Here is a 20647-nt window from a genome sequence, read left to right as displayed (position 1 = left end):
AGGTACGAAGAGAACTCCTGGGTTCTCTTTAGCTTTGTCAGCAACTCCTCGGCTTTTGGCAAGTCACTTCACCTCTGTAGTTCAACTAGCTCATCCATAAAAGATAAAATACTTCTTACTCTGCCTGGTGCTTTGAGGCTTAATGTTTGTAAAGCACTCTTAAAATGAAAGAAATTAGACTTTGTCTCCACTTGCCAGAGGATCAATGCTCTGGTGGATTGATCCTTTAGGGTTTAATTTAGCAGGTCTAGTGAAGACCTGCTAAATTGAATGCTGAGGGCACCCCTGTTGACGCCGGTACTCCTTGCTGTCACAGAGTAAGGGAAGTTGACAGGAGCATTTCTCCTGTTCACCTGCTGCTGTGGGACAATTCTAGAAATTTGGGGCAAGGTACGTCTATTCCAGCTACACAAGTCACATAGCTAGAGTTGCAGATCTTGCATTGATTTTCTCTTCCACTGTAGACCTGACCTTAGATAAATGCAAAGCATTATTACTACTTGCCTCATTCATGTAAAAACAGTGAGGAGCCCTGTGGCGCCTTAAAGACTAACAAATTTGTTTGGACATAAGCTTTGTTTGGACCAACCGGCAGCACCCCAGCTGCTCTGCCACAGGCATCCGGAGAAAAACCTAGTCTGCTGAGAGGGGGAGGGGGGGGGGGGCGTACTAGCTGCGCCCCCACCCCCACCCCAGCAGACCAGGAAGACATGGGCAGCGGAACGAGACCAGCAGACCAGGGAGACGGGGAGCAAAGACTCTGAGGACGCCGGCAGCGGGACAGCCGCGGGGCGTCTGGGCTGTCCCGCTGCCGGCTTCCCCCGCGGCTTTGCAAAGCCTCAGGGAAGCCGGCAGCGGAGCAGCCCAGGCGCGCCTGGGCTGCCTCAGCCCCCCCGCGGCTTTGCAAAGCTGCGGGGGGGCTCGGGCAGCGAGGCAGCCCAGGCGTGCCTGGACTGCTCCGCTGCCGGCTTCCCCGAGGCTTTGCAAAGCTGGGGGGGGGGGGGCTCGGGCAGCCCAGGTGCCCCTGGGCTGCCCGAGCCCCTCCGCGGCTTTGCTCTGCGTCTTCCTGGTCTGCAGACCAGGGAAACGCAGAGAAAGCCCCAGAGTACACGGGCGGCAGGACCGCGAGGTCCCGCAGTCCATGTACTCTGGGGTAGCCCTGTTCGTAAGTGCGGATCCGACATAAGTCGGATCCGCGTAAGTCGGGGACTGCCTGTAATCAATTACAGGGAGACATTGCAGAACTGGAATTCATCTACAAATTTTAACACTGTTAATGTCTTTATTCAAATCCAAGGTAACTGGTTGGCATATTTCAAAGCCAATTTCTCCTGCTTTTTAACAACCACATTTTCACATCAAAAGCTATGAATGGGACACATCCAGCCCATTTAATTAGCCTCATTAACACAGGTCCAATAATTGACAGGTACTTCTCCCGTGGTTATATATATCTTGATTTCTTTTATTTCCATTCCAATTCATCTGATGAAGTGGGTTTTAACCACAAAAGTTCATGATTATATATATTTCTGTTAGTCTTGAAGGTACCAAAGGGCTACTCATTTTTAAAAGTTACAGTTTAACATGGCTACACCTCTGGCAAAATGGTATCTTTCGAACAACATGATATCATATACATAGTACATGTGATGTCATGCTGCCTGGAGGACACTTTGCTGTTCTGCAGACTAGCGCCTGCTCTATGCAATGTGATCTCACACCATATGTGAGCAAGGTCACACTGTGCATAGAATGCCACTTTGTAATACAAAATAGAGAGAGAGTGTGTGAGGTCATGCTGCAAGGAAGATGCCTTTTTTAAACAGCATTTGCCAGGATGTCTAGGGTTGCAGGAAGGAGTACATGTGAAAATGAGTTCATGCAGGGAAAATATTTGGGGACTGCTAAACTACAATTAGATAGTTTAAAGCCTGACAATAGGGAAAAGGTTTTGGACTGAGGGCTGAAAGAGAACATAAATCTAAACACTTGTATTTTCATTTACCTGTCATGTTCTTTATCCACAAGATGATATCTTGCTCTGAATGCTACCAGGTGAGCATAATACGCTGGTGCAGGTATAGAAACAGATCGTGTGCAACGCACATATGTGTGACAGAGCTGGTAAGTCAGCAGCTGAAGTTCATCTGCAGTAAAACAGTTATCATCCCACAAAACATGATAGTGAGAGGGACGGCTGGTACCCTACGGAGAAGGGAACATCAGTTCATTTTTCTGGCTTTTTCACGTGCATCAAGTATGACTTTAAGGCCAGAAGGAATTATTATGATCATACAGTCTGAACTCCTGCATAATACAAGCCAGAAAATGTCACCCCAGCAATTCCTATAGCTAGCCCATAACTTCTGGTTGAAGTACTCTCTCTCTTAAGTCCTTCAAGTGACAGAATGCATACGTTAGGTACATTGTTCCAATGTTACTGTCACTTAAAAATTTGCACCTTATTTTTAGAATTAATTTGTCTAGCTTCAGCTCCTAGCCATTAGCTCTTATGTCACTGCTAAATTTAAAAGCTTCCCACAGCATTACCAGAAATCTCCTCATGCAGGTACTAACAAATGATGTGATTAGCTCACCCTTTCTTTAGATATAGATTTAGTTTAAGACAGGGCCTGATGAAATTAATCCTAGTGTACTTAAACTTGCAGAAGTAATCTCAGAACCACTGGCAATTATTTTTGAGATCTCATGAGGGATAGCTCAGTGGTTTGAGCATTGGCCTGCTAAACCCAGGGTTGTGAGTTCAATCCTTGCAGAGGCCATTTAGGGATTTGGGGCAAAAATGTGTCAGGGATGGTACTTGGTCCTGCTGTGAAGGCAGGGGACTGGACTTGATGACCTTTCAAGGTCCCTTCCAGTTCTAGGAGATAGGCAATCTCCATTAATTTAATTTATGAATGATGGGTGAAGTCCTGAAGGACGGGAGAAGGGCATTTCTTTGTTTAGAAAAATAAGTCAACTAATTTTCAAGACTGCTTTCAATCCTCAAAATTTAACCAAGTTCTCAAGCGTATACAATGTTTAACATAGAGTTCCATTTTCCCAATTTATATGAGGAGGGCTCATTACTTCTCTTTAAATAAACCAACCTCACATCAAAACAGATTATGAAAATAAAAGTTTACCTAACAGCTCAGTTAATTAAGTCACTGGCAGTGCTGGTCCCAGAGACAAGTTTCACAGCTTTTAAGGAAATAGAACAAGATGTTTGTCTAACACACAGTTGTGTGTAGGCATATTTTCAAAAAAGGTAAAGAACACTTGCTTAACCCATGTGTATTCATTTAAAGGAAGGAATCTTACCTGTATTCCAGCATGGCTACAGAGGTAAAAATCAAACTCATATGGGTGTGTAATATCTGTATCTACAGTTGTTCCAGCTGGAATGTTGCCACTTCTTCCAACCTATAAAGAGGTTTTGATGAAAGTAATATTAGGATAGCCAATTTTTCAGAAAATAGATCAATAAAAATTATGATTGACTTATGCCATCTCACTGCAACTTTAAAATACATTCTATTTAGAGCGTACAGCATTCAATGAACGAAGCCCTCACCTTAACTGTCACTTTGGAGTAAACAAATGTAATGATCTGGGATGCTTGCTGTGGACAAACATTCCCCTTTTCTTCCTAAAATTAAGCAGGCTGCAGCCACAACACTTTCAGCTCCACCTGCTCTCACAAGGGGAAAGTAGCTAAAGACTTAACTATGTACATTTTGGTTTGTGTGCCCATCCAGGCTGCAATAGATAACTCAGAAAACAAGTGAACTTAAATGAAATAAAGTCCTTTGTGTTTTCACATTCTCTTGTATTTAACATTTTTGTAAAGCCTGTATCAAATAGTATTTCAAGATATTTAGCCTTCTTCAAAACGAACATTAAACTATAGCTCATTAATTAGCAATTTACTGTCAGAGCCTAGTATGACACACGAACACCTGTAAATCTACAAACTGAAGTTTTACAACTGAATTCAGAATAAAGTAACATGAGATTTTTAAATATAAATAAGTTGGGCATCAATTTTTTGCACCTGTTAATCTGGAGCTTGGATAGGCAATAAAACAGCAGTGGCTCACCAGGGTTAGTCCTTGATGGGCCGCCACGGTTATATTTACCTGCGTACCAGCAATTCCACAGCCAACAAAAGCTGCATTGCCATTCCCAGCCAATGGGAGCTGCGCAAAGTGGTGCAGACTGGGACACCACTTCCCATAGGTCCCATTGGCTAGGAACAGTGATCCATGGCCAACGGGAGCTGCAATCACCTGTACCTCCAGAGGCGCAGGTAAATAGAGTGGTGGTGGCCTGCCAGGGCCTAACCCTGGCAGATTGGATCTGGCCCACAGGCTGGTATTTGCCCACCCCTGATCTGAAGAATCGCTTCTCAACGTGAGCAATTCATCAAGTGAATTTTTGAATATTTGTATAGTTAGCAAAAATACTAGCCTATTGTTCTCTTTATTAACCTTTTCACATACATAACTACACTGGAATGGGCTATGGATTACCCGTTCAGTTCTGTCCGCACAGAACAAACGTGTGTGATGTCGTTTCTGCACGACGATGTATGTTATTCCTGGCTGGTAATCTTTCTCCAGACTGATGCAGGCCTCTCTAATTGCTAGCAGCTCATAATACAACACCTACAGTACAGAAACAATAGATCAGGGTCAGCAACGTACAGCATGCGTGCTGCAAGTGGCACGCAAGATGATTTTTTGTGGCATGTGCAGCATGGCGTAGGGGCTGGCAGCCTGTCAAGCAGAGTGGGCAGCATGACACTGTGCTGGGCTCCGCATCCTTGGGGGGGTGCCGCTCCTGGGAGATAAGGATTAACAACCCTGCCCTGCTATAGACTCTGCCTCCTACTCCAGGAGGGGATGGGGATGGGGGTGGGGCTGAGCTCCTCCGCAGATCGGGGTAGTGCAGCCAGTCACATGTTGCTGCCACTTCCGTGGAGTATCAGGGCCCAGGCTAATCCATGGCTGCTCCCCTCAGGCAGGGAGACCCTTCCCCAGTGCCTCACTGCACCTGGCTGGGGCTCTGCCTGCCCCAGCCAGCAGATGAGGTTGTGAGCCTTGGGCAAAGGGCCGGGCCGGGCAAGGAAGTGACTCTGTCCCCCGTCCCCCAAGCCGCTTCCTGACCCAGCACTGCTGTCCTGTCGGCATGTGTGCTGTGGGGCACAGAGATGTGGAGGCAGGAGGGGGATGAAGGAGGATGCGGGGGAAGGATGGGAGGGAATAGGACTTGCACTGAGGGGGATGGGGAGAACTAAATCTTGGCATGCCACTTCTGACCTGCAATTGATTAATTTACTCTTTCAATGCGCAAAGTACAACGTGCCCAGTAAATAGCACTCTGTAGTTAACACTTGCTCAGGTCTGTTATGCATTATTAGTAATATGTGGAAAGTCAAAAAGTCTATACCTAACCATGGCTCTAAATGATCAGCTTTCTGACAAGGAAACATATTTTTCATCCATTTGATATAATATATCATTACCTTCCTCAGCCCACAATCTGAAGAACTCCAAGCAGTTTCCATCTAAAGGGATTCCCCAGCAGGAATTTCACACTTCCATAAGAAGTGCAACAAATATATTATGTGCTACATCTTACTCAGATGCAACTATAATATTTCTCAATTCAAATCTTGCCACAGAAAAAAATTAAAGCATAACGAACCTGTCGAAACTGTCCTTCAGAAACCCCATCCCTGTAGAAAATGATGCGCGTGGGTTTGAATCGCGTTGACTTGTAGAACTGGATGAGAAGTTCTCTTACCATGGAGGCCAAATCTTGGATAATCTCCTGCCGAGGTCTTTGAACTCTCACTGTGGCACAATACCTGCTTGGATGAGCATCCATACTACCTACAACCTATAGGGGAAAATGAAGAATGTAAAAAAAAAAAAATCTATAATGAATTGATCCAAAATATTTTGCCATGGAAAAGAGAAGAGGTTTTAAATTTGAAGGTATATTTTAAAGAGAGCATAGAGAATAATCAAATCATTTAAGCAAATGGCACAGAACTTGTTGTAAAATGGGGTTTAGACACTAAGCCACACACAGGAAAGTGTTTGAAATGTGCCTTTTACCAGACCATCACAAAAAAGTCTATTTTATATCTGCTTTGGAATTATTCATCCACTTTTGATGGCAGTGCAATATTTCCTTTTCTACCCCACTTTAGTAATTTAAGCAAAGACTCCTCTTCTTGGTTCAATGCCTATTCATTAGGAACTCTAAATATTCCCCTTCCATTCTGGAAATATAAATATTTGCTTTTCACACACCAGTCCTGATAAAAAGCAGGTAGCTTCTTCAAAATCAGATAGTAATGCCCATCCATTGATTAAATGAATATCAGATAATGCGAAGAGCAGCATGAGTAACCAAACTGTCTGAAGATCTCACAGCCCATTGGTCCTTCCCAGACTGAAAAAGAGAAAGTTATGAAGATCTTTCTGCTAACATCAGTCTTTGTTTAAACATAACTTAACACAACGCCGCTGTGTTAAACTATTAGAGACGCACTGTTTCTTTTGGAATGTAATGAACTTAACTCAATTGTAAGTTCTCTCAAAGAACTATAGTTTAATAGCTCCACTGACATATCATCTTTACTAAATATATTAGAATGCCAAAAAGCATCAGACATTTTAAGCAGCACTTTTGTTTTTATGAAGATATCTGATTTCGATATGTGGACAGTTGGAATTTGCAGGGGGAAATAAAAGCCACATCAGATTTATGAAGTTTCAGTCTTCTCATAAATGTAGCTAAATTTTCCCCTCTCTTTTATTCATAATAGATTAAAACAACTAAGTCAAATTCATAGCACTTACAGCAGCAATGGAAGGCTTCTTTCCATCCCCAGCGGGTGGATGAGTAACATCTGCTCCCAAGAAGATCACTGGTTGTTGGAACACAGAAGGTCTTTAAAAAATTTTTTAAAAAAAGTAAGTCAACCTAGCACCAACCATTCACCTATAATTCAGCTGCTCAATCCTGAATTCTGTTTGAGTGTAGATACAAAGGGAGAAGACAACTCTACCAGATACTCAGAAAAGTATGTTTAGACAACGCTATCAGCATGAGACACGTTGTTGCAACTCTTCCTAAACACTGATAGTCATTCCAAAATACATCACTGTTTACTTCTAATACAATTTATTACAGAAATCAATCAGTTTAAAAACCATGACCCAGTATTAAAGATAATTCCCTAGAAAGACATATTGTGATTGATATCAATCATGTTGATTAGGATAGCACCTAGAAGCCAATAAAGAATGGGTCTCTATTGTATGATCTAAAAATAAAAAAGGAGTCCTATAAAAAAATGGAAACTAGGACAAATTACAAAGGAAGAATATAGGCAAACAGCACAGGAATGCAGGGGCAAGATTAGAAAGGCAAAGGCAAAAAATGAGCTCAAACTAGCTACGGGAATAAAGAGAAACAAGAAGACTTTTTATAAATACATTAGAAGCAAGAGGAAGACCAAGGACAGGGTAGGCCCACTGGTCAGTGAGGAGGGAGAAACAGTAACAGGAAACTTGGAAATGGCAGAGCTGCTTAATCACTTCTTTGTTTCGGTCTTCACCAAGAAGTCTGAAGGAATGACTAACATAGTGAATGCTAGCGGGAAGAGGGTAGGTTTAGAAGATAAAATAAAAAAAGAACAAGTTAAAAATCACCTAGAAAAGTTAGATGCCTGGAAGTCACCAGGGCCTGATGAAATGCATCCTAGAATACTCAAGAAGCTGATAGAGGAGGTATCTGAGCCTCTAGCTATCATCTTTGGAAAATCATGGGAGACAGGAGAGATTCCAGACGACTGGAAAAGGGCAAATATAGTGCCCATTTATAAAAAGGGAAATAAGAACAACCCAAGAAACTACAGACTAGTTAGTTTAACTTCTGTGCCAGGGAAGATAATGGAGCAAGTAATTAAGGAAATCTGGAAACACTTGGAAGGTGGCAAGGTGATAGGGAACAGCCAGCATGGATTTGTAAAGAATAAATCATGTCAAACCAATCTGATAGTTTTCTTTGATAGGATAACAAGTCTTGTCGATAAGGGAGAAGCGGTGGATGTGGTATACCTAAACTTTAGTAAGGCGTTTGATATGGTCTCGCATGATATTCTTATCAATAAACTAAGTAAATACAACTTAGATGGGGCTACTATAAGGTGGGTGCATAACTGGCTGGATAACCGCACTCAAAGTAGATATTAATGGTTCACAATCCTGCTGGAAAGGTACAACTAGTGGGGTTCTGCAGGGGTCTGTTTTGGGACCGGCTCTGTTTAATATTTTCATCAATGATTTAGATATTGGCATAGAAAGTACGCTTATTAAGTTTGCAGATGATACCAAGCTGGGAGCGGTTGCGAATGCTTTGGAGGGTAGGGTAATAAATCAAAATGATCTGGACAAATTGGAGAAATGGTCTGAGGTAAACAGGATGAAGTTTAATGAAGAGTAATGCAAAGTGCTCCACTTACGAAGGAACAATCAGTTTCACACATACAGAATGGGAAGCGACTGTCTAGGAAGGAGTACGGCAGAAAGGGATCTAGGGGTTATAGTGGACCACAAGCTGAATATGAGTCAGCAGTGTGACGCTGTTGCAAAAAAAAAAGCAAACATGATTCTGGGAGGCATTAACAGGTGTATTGTGAGTAAGCCACGAGAAGTCATTCTTATGCGCTGGTTAGGCCTCAGTTGGAGTATTGTGTCTAGTTCTGGGCACCACATTTCAAAAAAGATGGAGAAATTGGAGAGGGTCCAGAGAAGAGCAACAAGAATGATTAAAGGTCTTGAGAACATGACCTATGAAGGAAGGCTGAAAGAATTGGGTTTGTTTGGTTTAGAAAAAGAGAAGACTGAGGGGGGACATAATAGCAGTTTTCAGATATCTAAAAGGGTGTCATAAGGAGGAGGGAGAAAACTTGTTCATCTTGGCCTCTGAGGATAGAACAAGAAGCAATGGGCTTAAACTGCAGCAAGAGAGGTTTAGGTTGGACATTAGGAAAAAGTTCCTAACTGTCAGGGTAGTCAAACACTGGAATAAATTGCCCAGGGAGGTTGTGGAATCCCTATCTCTGGAGATATTTACGAGTAGTTTAGATAAATGTCTCAGAGATGGTCTAGACAGTATTTGGTCCTGCCATGAGGGCAGAGGACTGGACTCGATGACCTCGAGGTCCCTTCCAGTTCTAGTATTCTATGATTGTACTAGAATCTGTACAATGTATATTGTGAAATAGCAAAAAATGTACCTAGAGTATACACTGTTCAGTGATGTGACATGAATAGCATGGTGGTACTAAAACCGACTCTCGTGGGACTAGAGAAGGGATTACGTGCTTCATGTGTCATTTTGTCTATCTATACCTGACACAGAGCTTTCAGAAACGGTCTACAAAGAAAACCTGCATGAAGTTATTCTGAACCACCACATTTTCCTCTGTATACTCCACTTTTTGTGAGAATACATCTGTTCTAGTGACACTTAGCGCTAAAAACACCAAATGCCTACTCTCTTGGGTAGATACTAAGGCCTTTGCCTTAGTGGAAATGAGTACAGATTAGACTAGCAATACAGTGACCTTGGCCATTGAGTCATCATCAGGAAAAGCTTCTAATCAGTGGGGGCCATCAGAACACTTGAATCTTCATACAGTAGCAGAAGGATGAACTAGATGAATTATTATGCAACAGATGTCAAAGATGTATAGTACATGCTCTACAGTTGCCAACAGCACACAGGACAGCAGAACTTGTCTGATAGTTGAGCATTGTGATCTTCTTTGAAGAGTGCTGCGATATCCTATACTTCTACCCAGACATCATCATAACTTAATACTTCCATTCATTACCTCTACAACTCCAGGATCTCTTCTCATTTACTTTTATTCAAGTACTGGGTAGTGGCCCAACAGCTCATATGGGGGATTTGATTTACAACCTTCTGATTCAGACATTAAACAACCATTTTGACACCTACTGAAGAAAGCTTCAGTATGAAGCAAGTTTCCATTTACCCAATCAGGTAAGAAGAATCCTAGAGTCACTGCTGAATCAGGACATGCTGAGAGATGCAATGTTGCAATGCCAAGAGCAGTATCTTTGGTTCCATAGAGAACACACCATTTTGCACTTAACCCCCTTTCCAAAAGTTAATTTTGGATGTTAAATATCAAACTGAAAACAGACATAAAAATAAAACCCAAAGTGGCCCTCTTTAGAGATTCTTACCGTTGATGAGGTACAAGAATGTTGTTGATTCCTCCTAATTTAACATTAATCTTTAGGCACAGGTTTGAGAGAGTCTGAGGAGATGTTTTTATGACATTCTTGACTTGAACGCACTGTGTGGCCATCCCCAACAGCGTATCTCCCACACGTTTCACCTCCGCTGAGAAGTAAGCATTAATGTAATTTTTAAACAATGTATTAAGATTTTTAAACTTGTTTGCAATTCAGGCAGGAAATGGAACACGGCTACTATTAGTCAGAGTTACATTCCGCCCTATCAACTTCTAATACAAAAGCATGCCTTGACCAGCTTCCCATTTATTATAGCTTATAAAAAAACACCTGGTTTCAGATGACTAGAATTCAACATCTTACAAACTGAGGGGCAAGTACATTAGCTAGAATACTTGAGCAAAAACCTATACTTTCCCATATGTTACTCCCTTACCGTACACAGGTGTTTTTCCTGGCAGGATGACGATGATGAGTTGGAGCCCTGAATAGGTGTTTTTCAGGTGTCGGAACATCGGCTCCACGCTATCCGCACCCTGTGCATATTTGCAAAAACATGGCTGGCCTTGGATTGGCATCCCTGCATCCTTTGAAATCTTGCGTAGCTGATCTGTAAATCCCCTAATGAAAGAGACCAGAGTTTACAAAACAGCATCCATATCTAGCAGCCAAAGTGAAAGGGGAGAGGAAACAATGCATGCTGTTCAAAGGAAACCCTTTTAGATCAATTAAACATACAGTGCTGACAGGCTCTTATAAAAGGACTGCGTTCTGATTATAAGGGCTGTGACAGCCTTAAAATACTATTATGAAAAGTTAGAAAGGACAGACTTTAAAGGGTGTTAAGAATCCATAAGGTGTGGTTTAAACAAACAATGGAAGTAGTGTGCCCCACTGTAGCCAGATCACAGAAGGAGAAACCATTAACACCACAGTACACAGGTACAGTTTCAGCAGCAAGGATGGGTAGATTTCCCAAGCTCTGACACAGAAGAGAAAAAGTAGTTTTTCATTCCAACTCAAACACCTACCCCAGCCTTAACTCTAGGCTAGAATGGGCATTGAATATGTAGCAACGGCCTTATCAGAATTTTGAGAATGATGGGTTCACTAAAGGAACAGCACAATGCCTCAACTATGACATGCCTTACTTCAGTATTTCTTCTCTGCATTGTCTCTGTGTTGCAAAGCAAGCTATGGCCCACATTTTGATCTCAACACCAGTGTGAAACTGTTTCCCTCGCATATCCCAGACACCATGGCTTGGGGTTGCCACTGTTCGATTCTATGGAGATAAAAGAAATACGCTGTTATTAAAATGATTGAAACACTGAGAAAACACACCCCACTATTTTCTATTTTAAGTAAACACCCCTTGAAACACAAGGCATGTGGCTCAAGTTCTCAGGTGCTGCAACACAAGGGAACTGAGCTGTCCCAAAGTGTTCAGTTCTAGATGGTGAATCACATAAAATGTATCGTACAGCAAGATACAGACACAAACCCCCAAGAGTCTCACCCGTCCTCCATACTGCAACATTGGAGCTGGAAGTACACGTCCTGTCACATGAGCCATCTCATCCCGTACTTTAAACTGAAACTCTTGAACAAATGGATCTGCATCATAATTTGCACTTCTTACCTGGGGAAAAGAAGTTTCCATGTTACAAAAACTGTTGAATTTTTAATCTGCATCTATAAATAAGTTGCACAAGTATTCTGATAAGTGTCCTCCTTTTCACTAACAGCAAAAACTAAGGATCACATGCCAAAACTCTCATTCAAACCACTTGCCCCAGGACATGAAATTTTACTCATTCCTTTAAGCTACCCCAATACCAATTTACTTAATTTTTGCTGCACTTTTTGGATAAAAAGTGTATTGTACTGAAAAGCATCTAGTATGCATGACAATGCTGCTTCAAACCAAATTTTAAGTAAATCTAATTATCTTCCTAAAGTAGAAAAGTACCAGTTCATCATATATTGTCATCTCCATTCTGTACATTGCTTGCAAGTACAATGTGAAATTTTACTGTTATTTGAAAAATGCAATATTACTATTAGATCACTAAGTCTGTGTGAATATGGCCACTTGGTGTTTCAGCATAATATGCATAGTCATGGTATTCATCAAAACATTTTTTCCTACCCTCAGCGTGAAGGACAAACTAGGTTATGAAAACCCAACTGCCTTCAGTTCTGTTTGATTATTAGCACTCAAGAGAATATCGTGTATTAAAGCACCTTTTCCAAATAGATGTTATCCTTTAATTTTTTTGTGCAGTTATTCAGATGAAACCCGATACTTCCAACATTTTATACCCGAACAGTTATAAGCCAGGAAAATGTTAATGTGTGTTTAGAAAGGCTGGCTCAGGCAGGCAGAAAGGGGGGGGGGGCGCGCGGGGGAACCCACAGGACTGTCAAGTGGTGCTAATTAGCAGAGGCGACTAAGAAGAGGGGGCCCCACCATCCATACCATCCCCCTTCCTAGCCTGGAGAAGGGCTGGGATAACTATCCTCTGCCCCTGACCCCGCCTCTTCTCCCAACCTGCTGCCCCCTAAATGATGCGGTCTGGGGGACTAGCAGGACTGGGGGGGGGAGGGCGCAACGCTGGAAGTGGAGGGGCCACCATGCCCTCCTCCACTCACCAGCAGTGATGGGGGAAGCGTAAGAACATGGCTCCAGGCTGCTTTGCTCCCTGCTGACTGCATTGCTCCACTTCCTGCGGGTGTGTGCAGAGCAGTCCCACCACTCCTCCAAGCAACACAGCCAGAGGCGCACAGCAAGCTGGGGCTGTTGCGCTGCTTTCCCCACTCCCAACCCCCACAGCTGAAGAGTGGGGGGGGGGAGGAAGGGAGTGGCCAGGCCCTTGCCTCTTCCACCCATGGCATTTAGGTGCACAGGATCCCTTGTGTGCCCCCCTGATTGACACACACACACACACACACACACACACACGCTATTTAGCATTCATTTGAGGATGAATGCTGCTCATTAGCTAGGATGCTTGCCTGGATATGAGAAAGTTTCAGCTTCCTGTGGAACTTTAACCAAGTTATTTAGTCTATGTACACTAGCTCCCTCCATCTGCAAAATAGGGATAATAGTACGTCTCTACTTCATAACAATGTTGAAAGTTAAAGATTGAGAGGTGCTTGAATATATGGGAATAGCAGGAGGTAGATAAGGGAAACCTCAGCGGCTAAATGTTAAGAGTATGTTTCAGTGCTTTGCTAAATCTGGTATAAAGTAGCCAGGACAAAGTCCATGACTAAAACACAGGCATTCCAACGTTTCAGTCCTGGGCTCAGACCTCATCTCTAATCCTTTAATTAGAGATCTCTTTAATTAAATTGTTAATAAAATCAAGCAGGGAGGTACCAAAACAGGTTTTAGTACCCATGTGGGATGTAACAATTATGCAACAGGGGTTTGGCCTGAACACTTGACCTAAATATTCTATTCAATGGGAGGGATTATAGGAGTCATCAGAGCAGAAGCTTTAGGACATTTGTCTGAATACAGTAAGAGGCTTTAGCAAAGAATAGAGACAGGGTCTTTGTACAGAGAAATGTCATTGTCTTCACAAATGCAACACAGTTTAGTGAAAATGAAGATGCTAGTCCTCTGATACAAAAACTACAAACTAACCAATCTGCTAATTTCCTCTTGTCTATCTGGTGCAGATCTTGCTGTTGCTTTTATCATAGTTGATGTCTGATTGTCCGTTAGCTTCTTGATACATCGCTGACCGGCCACAATGTTACATACCTTTGAGGGGGGAAAAAAGTTGTCAGATACAATTGTAGCCTTTATAAATGTAGCATTCCTATTACACAGGGAATTATGGAATGACTATGTGCAAAATTACTCTATAAACGTAGCTGATTGTGAAATCTATTTTTCATAATGACATGATCGATATCCATATTTTAAAAAGGAAGAGACTGTCTGGTTTAAAGTTTACCTTGATCTGTAGTAAGATCAAAGCAGTAACAACAAAAGAATTATAATACATATACCAGGGGTGGACAACCCATTAAACGAAAAGAGCTGAAACAATGGCAGAAAAAAAATGCAAAGAACTGCATCAGAAAAAAAATTTCGAGCAATTTTTGTTGAGGAAAAAAAAAAAGGAATAGCTCCCCATCAGACCCCCAGGGTTGAGTTAAAAGGGGGGGGGGGGGAGAAGGACACTGTCCCTTTAAAGAAAAGACCAGCCTTTTTTACCACATCCCGTCGGCTGCTGCCATCTCGGCACCATTTTGAATCACCACACCAGACGGTTCCCTTGCCCCGGTGATCATAGGGAACCAGGGGCTGTTTCTAGGAGTGGAGGAGCAGATTTGCAAGCTGCGGGGGAGGCTTCATGAGCTGCACTTTGGGGGTGGGGGAAGAGGAGGCGCGGAAGAGCCACATGCAGCTTGCGAGCCACGGGTTGGCCACCCCCGACATATACAAATATGCTAAACTGCTTATATTGCACAATAGAAATTTAGCAAAATGAAGCAACTGGACTAAAAGACCAAATTATCAGAATCATTACTTCTAGAGGCAGGTAAGTATGTTTCTGCTCCTGTCCCACTTGTAGACAAGGTAGATGAGGATATTTCAGCTGGAGGTTATACTTCTCTCTGAAGTACTGTGCTACCGTTCTCTCAACTGTTTGGCCATTTTCTAACTGTAAAGGGAAGCTGAAAAAGAGACGCCACAAGAATTTTAGTCAAAATAGCAATGAAAGTTTAATTACCAGAATCTCACAAAATGATTTTAATAAACGCTCTGTCCCTCCAGTATTTGATGTTAGAGCAAACAAGATGCTACATGTTCTCTACTCTGACAAATCCCTGCTTACGTTTGATGACTGGCAGGTCTCCTTGTTACATTACAAACACGGTATTTCCGTCTCATTGTTCCACAGTGAGTCACTTCAACCTTGAGACCTGTATGAAAGCAATAAGAAAAACGAATGTCTTGCAACAAATATAAGTACACACACACACACACGCACACACACACACTAGAGTTAAGCACCTCTAGAGCATCAACTAGATAGAACAATTTTTAAAATCACGTTAGAAACTCTCACGTTCTGCATTTAATGCTTTATGTGATTTCTGACTTTCATTTAAGAGGTTTCATTTTTAAATATTTCTAATAGTGGAGAATCATGAGTTTCTTTTAAAAATAAATCCCAACTACAATACATGCAATTCAAAGTAATTTATTATTCCAATTAAAGCTGTTACACTAACTTTAAAATAAGTGAGACTGGCCTCATGGAGACTGAAGTATGGATTCAAAATACACTCTTCTGTTCAGGTTCCTAAAGGGCAGCAATGCACTTTTTGCCCACGGTGACCAATACCAATGCACCCTACGACTGTGGAACCATATCTGTACCACAGGTTAAGTAATATAGTTTAAAAGTTACTTTTCTAAGTGATTTTTCTCACTTGTACCAATTAGCTTTAATCAGTATTTTGACTAACTTGCTTCATTTTCATTGCAACATCAATATTTATAAATCTTAGAGATTTTTCTTGTTTTTTGTGCAGTCTTGAGAAACTGAAGTTAAGAGCTAGACCATGCTCTTTAAGTATGTGCAGAATCTTGACTCTATATGCTTTCTATCTTCTTTTGCATCATGGTTACAGAAATGGATTGCACAATTAGCATGAATTTATCAATGCTATTCCATGGTATCCAGCTAGGAAATTCACAGAACTCTTGTGGTAATCCAAGTTAACTCTACTCTTAATTTCTGATAACAATACAAAGTTGATATTTACATAAAAATAATATTGTGATGGCAGTGTCATAGGATAGGCACTCTCTTTCCCTCCAGGGACATGAAAAATGGGTGAGGCAGTAATAGAGTCCAATAAATAAGATACTGGACTGGGACTCAGGAGACCTGGGTTCTATTCCCAGTGAGCTACTCTGACACTGTGAAAGTCACTTCACCTCTCAGACTGTTTCCCCTCTGACCATCTTGTTGTCATTTAGGATTGAAATCTCTTCAGGGCAGGTACTGTCTCTTACTATATATATATATATTTTCACAGTGACTAGCACAATGGTGCTCTGATCTTAGGTAGTTGGGCCCCCTAAGTACTACTATAATACAAATAAATATTAACAACCAAGGTTAATTTACCTTGCAGTGTTTTCTTACAGTGGCTATTTCTATTACAATGACTGAGATGTGTTGGTGAAGTAGAGTGACAGCTGCTCACTGTACAGTTAGACATGCTGCATTCTGACTGATTTAAAACAAAAAGATTTGTTTGAGCCAGTTTACAAAATAATTTATCCATTAAAGGTACGGTTTTAAAATAATTTCTTGATTTTACAAACACAGGGGTCTGACTGGCTGTACCTTAATTTTTTTTTAACTGATTGGTTCTTAAATAGAATAAACTCTTGCAGCAAGTGACAGAAAAAAAAATTCAGGGAAGATTCTGCTCAAACTCTCCTGACAAGGTCTTAATCCTGCTGCAAATTATTCTATACACTAGAATGCAAAGAAACATAAAAGCAGACACCAAAGTAGTGTACATAGTGAAACAAACCAAACTGCCACCAACTAATTTAGTTCTTCAAGATGGAATTAAGCCACCGCTTAAACTGGGCAAATACCATTGAGCTATCCCTGATTAGTTGCAATGGATATAAAATCATAGTAATAAAATATTGTCATCCAATGACTTCAGCTTTGGAAACCAATATATTTTCTTTGCCTCAGCATTTAAATAGCAGCAGTAGTGTGGGTACCACTGACATTAATAAAGTGACTCCTAAATAATATTTCTCCCAAATAAGAGTCAGCCATCCACTAATGTGATTGCTTTGGTATATTTATTATCATAAGCAGTCACTATTTTACCTTTTAAATGTCAGAGTTTATCTAGTATTTCATCTTTGTTGGGCTCTGCATACAGTTTAAAGAGCCATGCCTCATTTATTAATTTTGGATCTAAAGGTAGTAAATATTGAAATTATTTTGGACATTTGCTTTTGATCCATGTTACATTAATTCTGAACATTTCAATCAATGTGTCTATCATAATTAACCTTCTGAGCACATTAGATACAATCTGTTCCATGTTGATTAGTGATAACTTTCCACTCACCCTTTATCTCTTTGGTGAATTTTACCCGATGAGAATCAGTCAGAGGTCTTGGTTGTTCATCAATGTTATGAATGTCGAGAACTTCACACATGAATTGAATTACAGGTTGTGCTTTGTAGAAGGCAGTGGCAGAAACTAGGGAGAGGAAAAAAAAACCATGAAGGAAGCAAATAACCATGTTGGGAAGCCAAAGACTCAAACAAATGAACTGATTTTTAGTTCAAAGTGAGATCCAAGTGTATGCTTTGTAGCACGTAGTTTTCTTCAAAACATATTTGAAGGTTTCATGACAGCTAAGTATTGTGCAATCAAGATATTAAGGTCTGCAACCATACATCATCATGCTGTATTCTAGCTTAGTTCTTGGGAAGACAACCTTGAGTACATCAGAATTTAAAGGATGTCACTCAAACACAACATGTTTATGGAAGTGTTGTTGTTCCAAATTATGAAACCCTTCCTTCTGAAGCCAAAAATAAAGAAGATGGTGGGTAAGGACACTCCTCTGTTGAAGATGCTGTCTTCTGGATAAAATGTAGAAGCAAGCTCATGACCAACCAACAGCTCATTGACGATCCAAAAGCGCGTTGAAAGAGTGTCGTGACCTAGTCAAATTGTAATTAGAATAAACGGATTCTATACTCTCTAAATAATGTTTAGACTATAAAAGATTTTCCTGCATTTCTTGTCTTAATGTGTGGTTCAGCTTGTGTACATAAAAAGAGGTGCTTTTCAAGGACATGAAGCAATAGGAAAACGAGGATGAAATTTAATAAGGACAAATACAAAATACTTCACTTAGGAAGAAACCTACATACAGAATGTGAAGCAACTGTCCAGGAAAGAGTACTGCTGAAAGGGATTTAGGGGTCATAGTGGGCCACAAGCTAAATATGAGGCAACAGCGTAACACTGTTAGGAAAAAAAAAAAGCAAACATGATTCTGGGAGGCATTAACAGGAGTGTTGCAAGACACGAAAAGGCATTCTTTCACTCTACTCTGTGCTGATTAGGCCTCAATTGGAGTATTGTGTCCAGTTCTGGGCACAACACTGCGAGAAAGATATGGAAAAATTGGAGAAGGTCCAGAGAAGAGCAACACAAATGACTGAAGATCTAGAAAACATGAGCTATGAGGGAAGACTGAAAGAATTGGGCTTGTTTTGTTTGGAACAGAGAAGATTGAGAAGGGATATGATAATGGTTTTCAAGTATCTAAATGGGTGTTACAAGGAGGGAGGAGAAAAAAAATTCTCCTTGGCCTCTGAGGACAGGACAAGAAGCAATGGGCTTAAACTGTAGCAAGGGAGGTTTAGGTTGGACATTAGGAAAAACTTCCTGTCAGGGTGGTTAAACACTGGAATAAATTGCTTAGGGGGGAAGCTGTGGAATCTCCATCACTGGAGATATTTAAGAGCAGGGTAGACAATTGCCTGTCAGGAATGATCTAGACGGTGCTTGGTTCTGCCATTAGGGCAGGGGACTGGACTCGATGACATCTTAAGGTCCCTTCCAGTTCTATGATCTGACCAAAGACGTAAAAGATCAGACCTCGTAACAGTCTAGGAAATTATATCAATACTGAATTCTGTCCGCACCAGCAAGAAGACTCCTAAATTCTAAATGTTTCTCTAGGTTCTTATCCAATAGTGTGTCCAACACACTAGCCACATGTAACAATTTGTCTGATTGAGTGTGGCTTGTTTGCTATACTGCTTCAGAACTCGTTGGACACCACAGCAATATATATCCAACAGCCAGAAGTAACAGCTGCAGTTATCTTGGGATGGTGGAATTTCAGAAATGGAGGTTTTCCCTTGCCCTTATTCTCCATCTCTCTACCATCACAAACAGCTAATTTTTTAGTTACTGGACTCTGATGCCACAGGCACTGGACTTTGTCCTTAGTTAGGGTGTAAAAGATTTCAGCATGTTGCTGACACAAAGTCCATTGGAATTAACAAAAAAGTTGGGAACTGGTGCTTCTAAAAGGGAAATGACAACCTAAGGTACACAACTCCAGCTGTGTGAATACCATAACTGGAGCTGCTGTACCTTAGTTCAAGTTTTTGGGGATTCAGTGGGAGAAACTCTCCTGTCGACTTGCCTTACATTTCAAAGTCTGAGTCTCACTGCCTCCGGGAAAGTGGGGAACCCACTGGCTGCTTCCTCCTCCCACCAGTTGTGCCCCTGGTGTCTCCAGGTCCCACCCCCTGATGGCAGCCTCAGCAACCAGCACCAAGGCAGTGTTTCTAGGAGCACCAGGGAGGGGCCACTGCTTTCCCCCACCAACCAATGACAGCCCAGAAGGCAGTAGCTTCAATAAAAGCCTGTATTTGAGGAATAATGCACTATGGTGCAGTATTTTTTCCATGAAAGCTTTGCCTCATTCAGTGCATGGAAAAATTAACTTTAGGTGGTGCTATTAGCTTAGTCCATACCTTCATTCAATTGAGGACGAATATAAAGAGACAGAGCAATACACTTCAACCTTTAAACAGCAAAACAAAAAGCAAAAATGAAACAAAAAACACCTACCACATACACATTTGACTATGAAACAGTTAACTAGTAGTTTATAAAGTTCCCAGGTCTCATAACAAAGACCAAACATCTCCCATACAAATACAACAAAATTCTTCAGATATGCGTCACACCAGTAGGCTGCCAACTTTGTATGACAAACTCTAGCCGACACGTACTAATGTCAATTACTAAATGAACACAAATAGCTTACTCCCCCAACAACTGGGGAACTGTGGTTCATCTCCATGGTAACCACATTTGTGAAACTGACATTTTGCAGAACACCTTGCATGATGTAAATGATCAAAACAAACTCCAATAATTTGATTGTCGATTTAATCTTTAGTCTCAAACCAAATTAGGAAAATCATCTTCCCATAATTTGGGGGTTAAAAAAGTCAAATGATTTCTATTTAGAAATTTCACCTTAATGTGAATCTTCGCTAGAATTGAATTGAATAGTTTCTACCAAGAAGATAAAAAAAGCCAAACATAGCTACAGAGACCTTATTCCATGCTGATGGGGAAACCTTACTTTACAAAAAACAACAAAATGCAAGAGTCATTGTCTGTGTGGATTAAAATGATTTTCTTTACATCAGCAAACAATCTAGTCTCTACTCAATAAGCAGCATGCACTGTTGAGAAAACTAAAATAACTG

At 41.2% G+C, this 20647-nt stretch overlaps 1 protein-coding gene across 2 annotated transcripts in view; it reads right to left on the bottom strand.

The window, feature by feature from the left end:
* Positions 1-20647, bottom strand: part of AGO3 (argonaute RISC catalytic component 3) — an 80696-nt gene that overhangs the window by 15388 nt on the left and 44661 nt on the right. The window contains exons 6-19 of one of the 2 annotated variants that reach the window (XM_075908840.2): positions 17460-17594; positions 16484-16585; positions 15179-15266; positions 14870-15017; positions 13975-14094; positions 11836-11958; positions 11468-11601; positions 10753-10937; positions 10305-10464; positions 6882-6972; positions 5716-5910; positions 4539-4673; positions 3328-3429; positions 2009-2208 (exon numbers count right to left, since the gene is read on the bottom strand). In XM_075908840.2, the coding sequence (XP_075764955.1) occupies positions 2009-2208; positions 3328-3429; positions 4539-4673; positions 5716-5910; positions 6882-6972; positions 10305-10464; positions 10753-10937; positions 11468-11601; positions 11836-11958; positions 13975-14094; positions 14870-15017; positions 15179-15266; positions 16484-16585; positions 17460-17594 (1918 nt within the window). The remainder of the gene's footprint in view (positions 1-2008; positions 2209-3327; positions 3430-4538; positions 4674-5715; positions 5911-6881; positions 6973-10304; positions 10465-10752; positions 10938-11467; positions 11602-11835; positions 11959-13974; positions 14095-14869; positions 15018-15178; positions 15267-16483; positions 16586-17459; positions 17595-20647) is intronic. The other variant, XM_075908841.2, reaches the window with a different exon arrangement.

Source organism: Pelodiscus sinensis, chromosome 26, assembly GCF_052426305.1.
Source record: "Pelodiscus sinensis isolate ZL-2025 chromosome 26, ASM5242630v1, whole genome shotgun sequence".
Classification (NCBI taxonomy): Eukaryota; Metazoa; Chordata; order Testudines; family Trionychidae; genus Pelodiscus; species Pelodiscus sinensis.
Note: the sequence above shows the minus strand (reverse complement) of the source record. Positions and strands in the feature narration are given on the sequence as shown.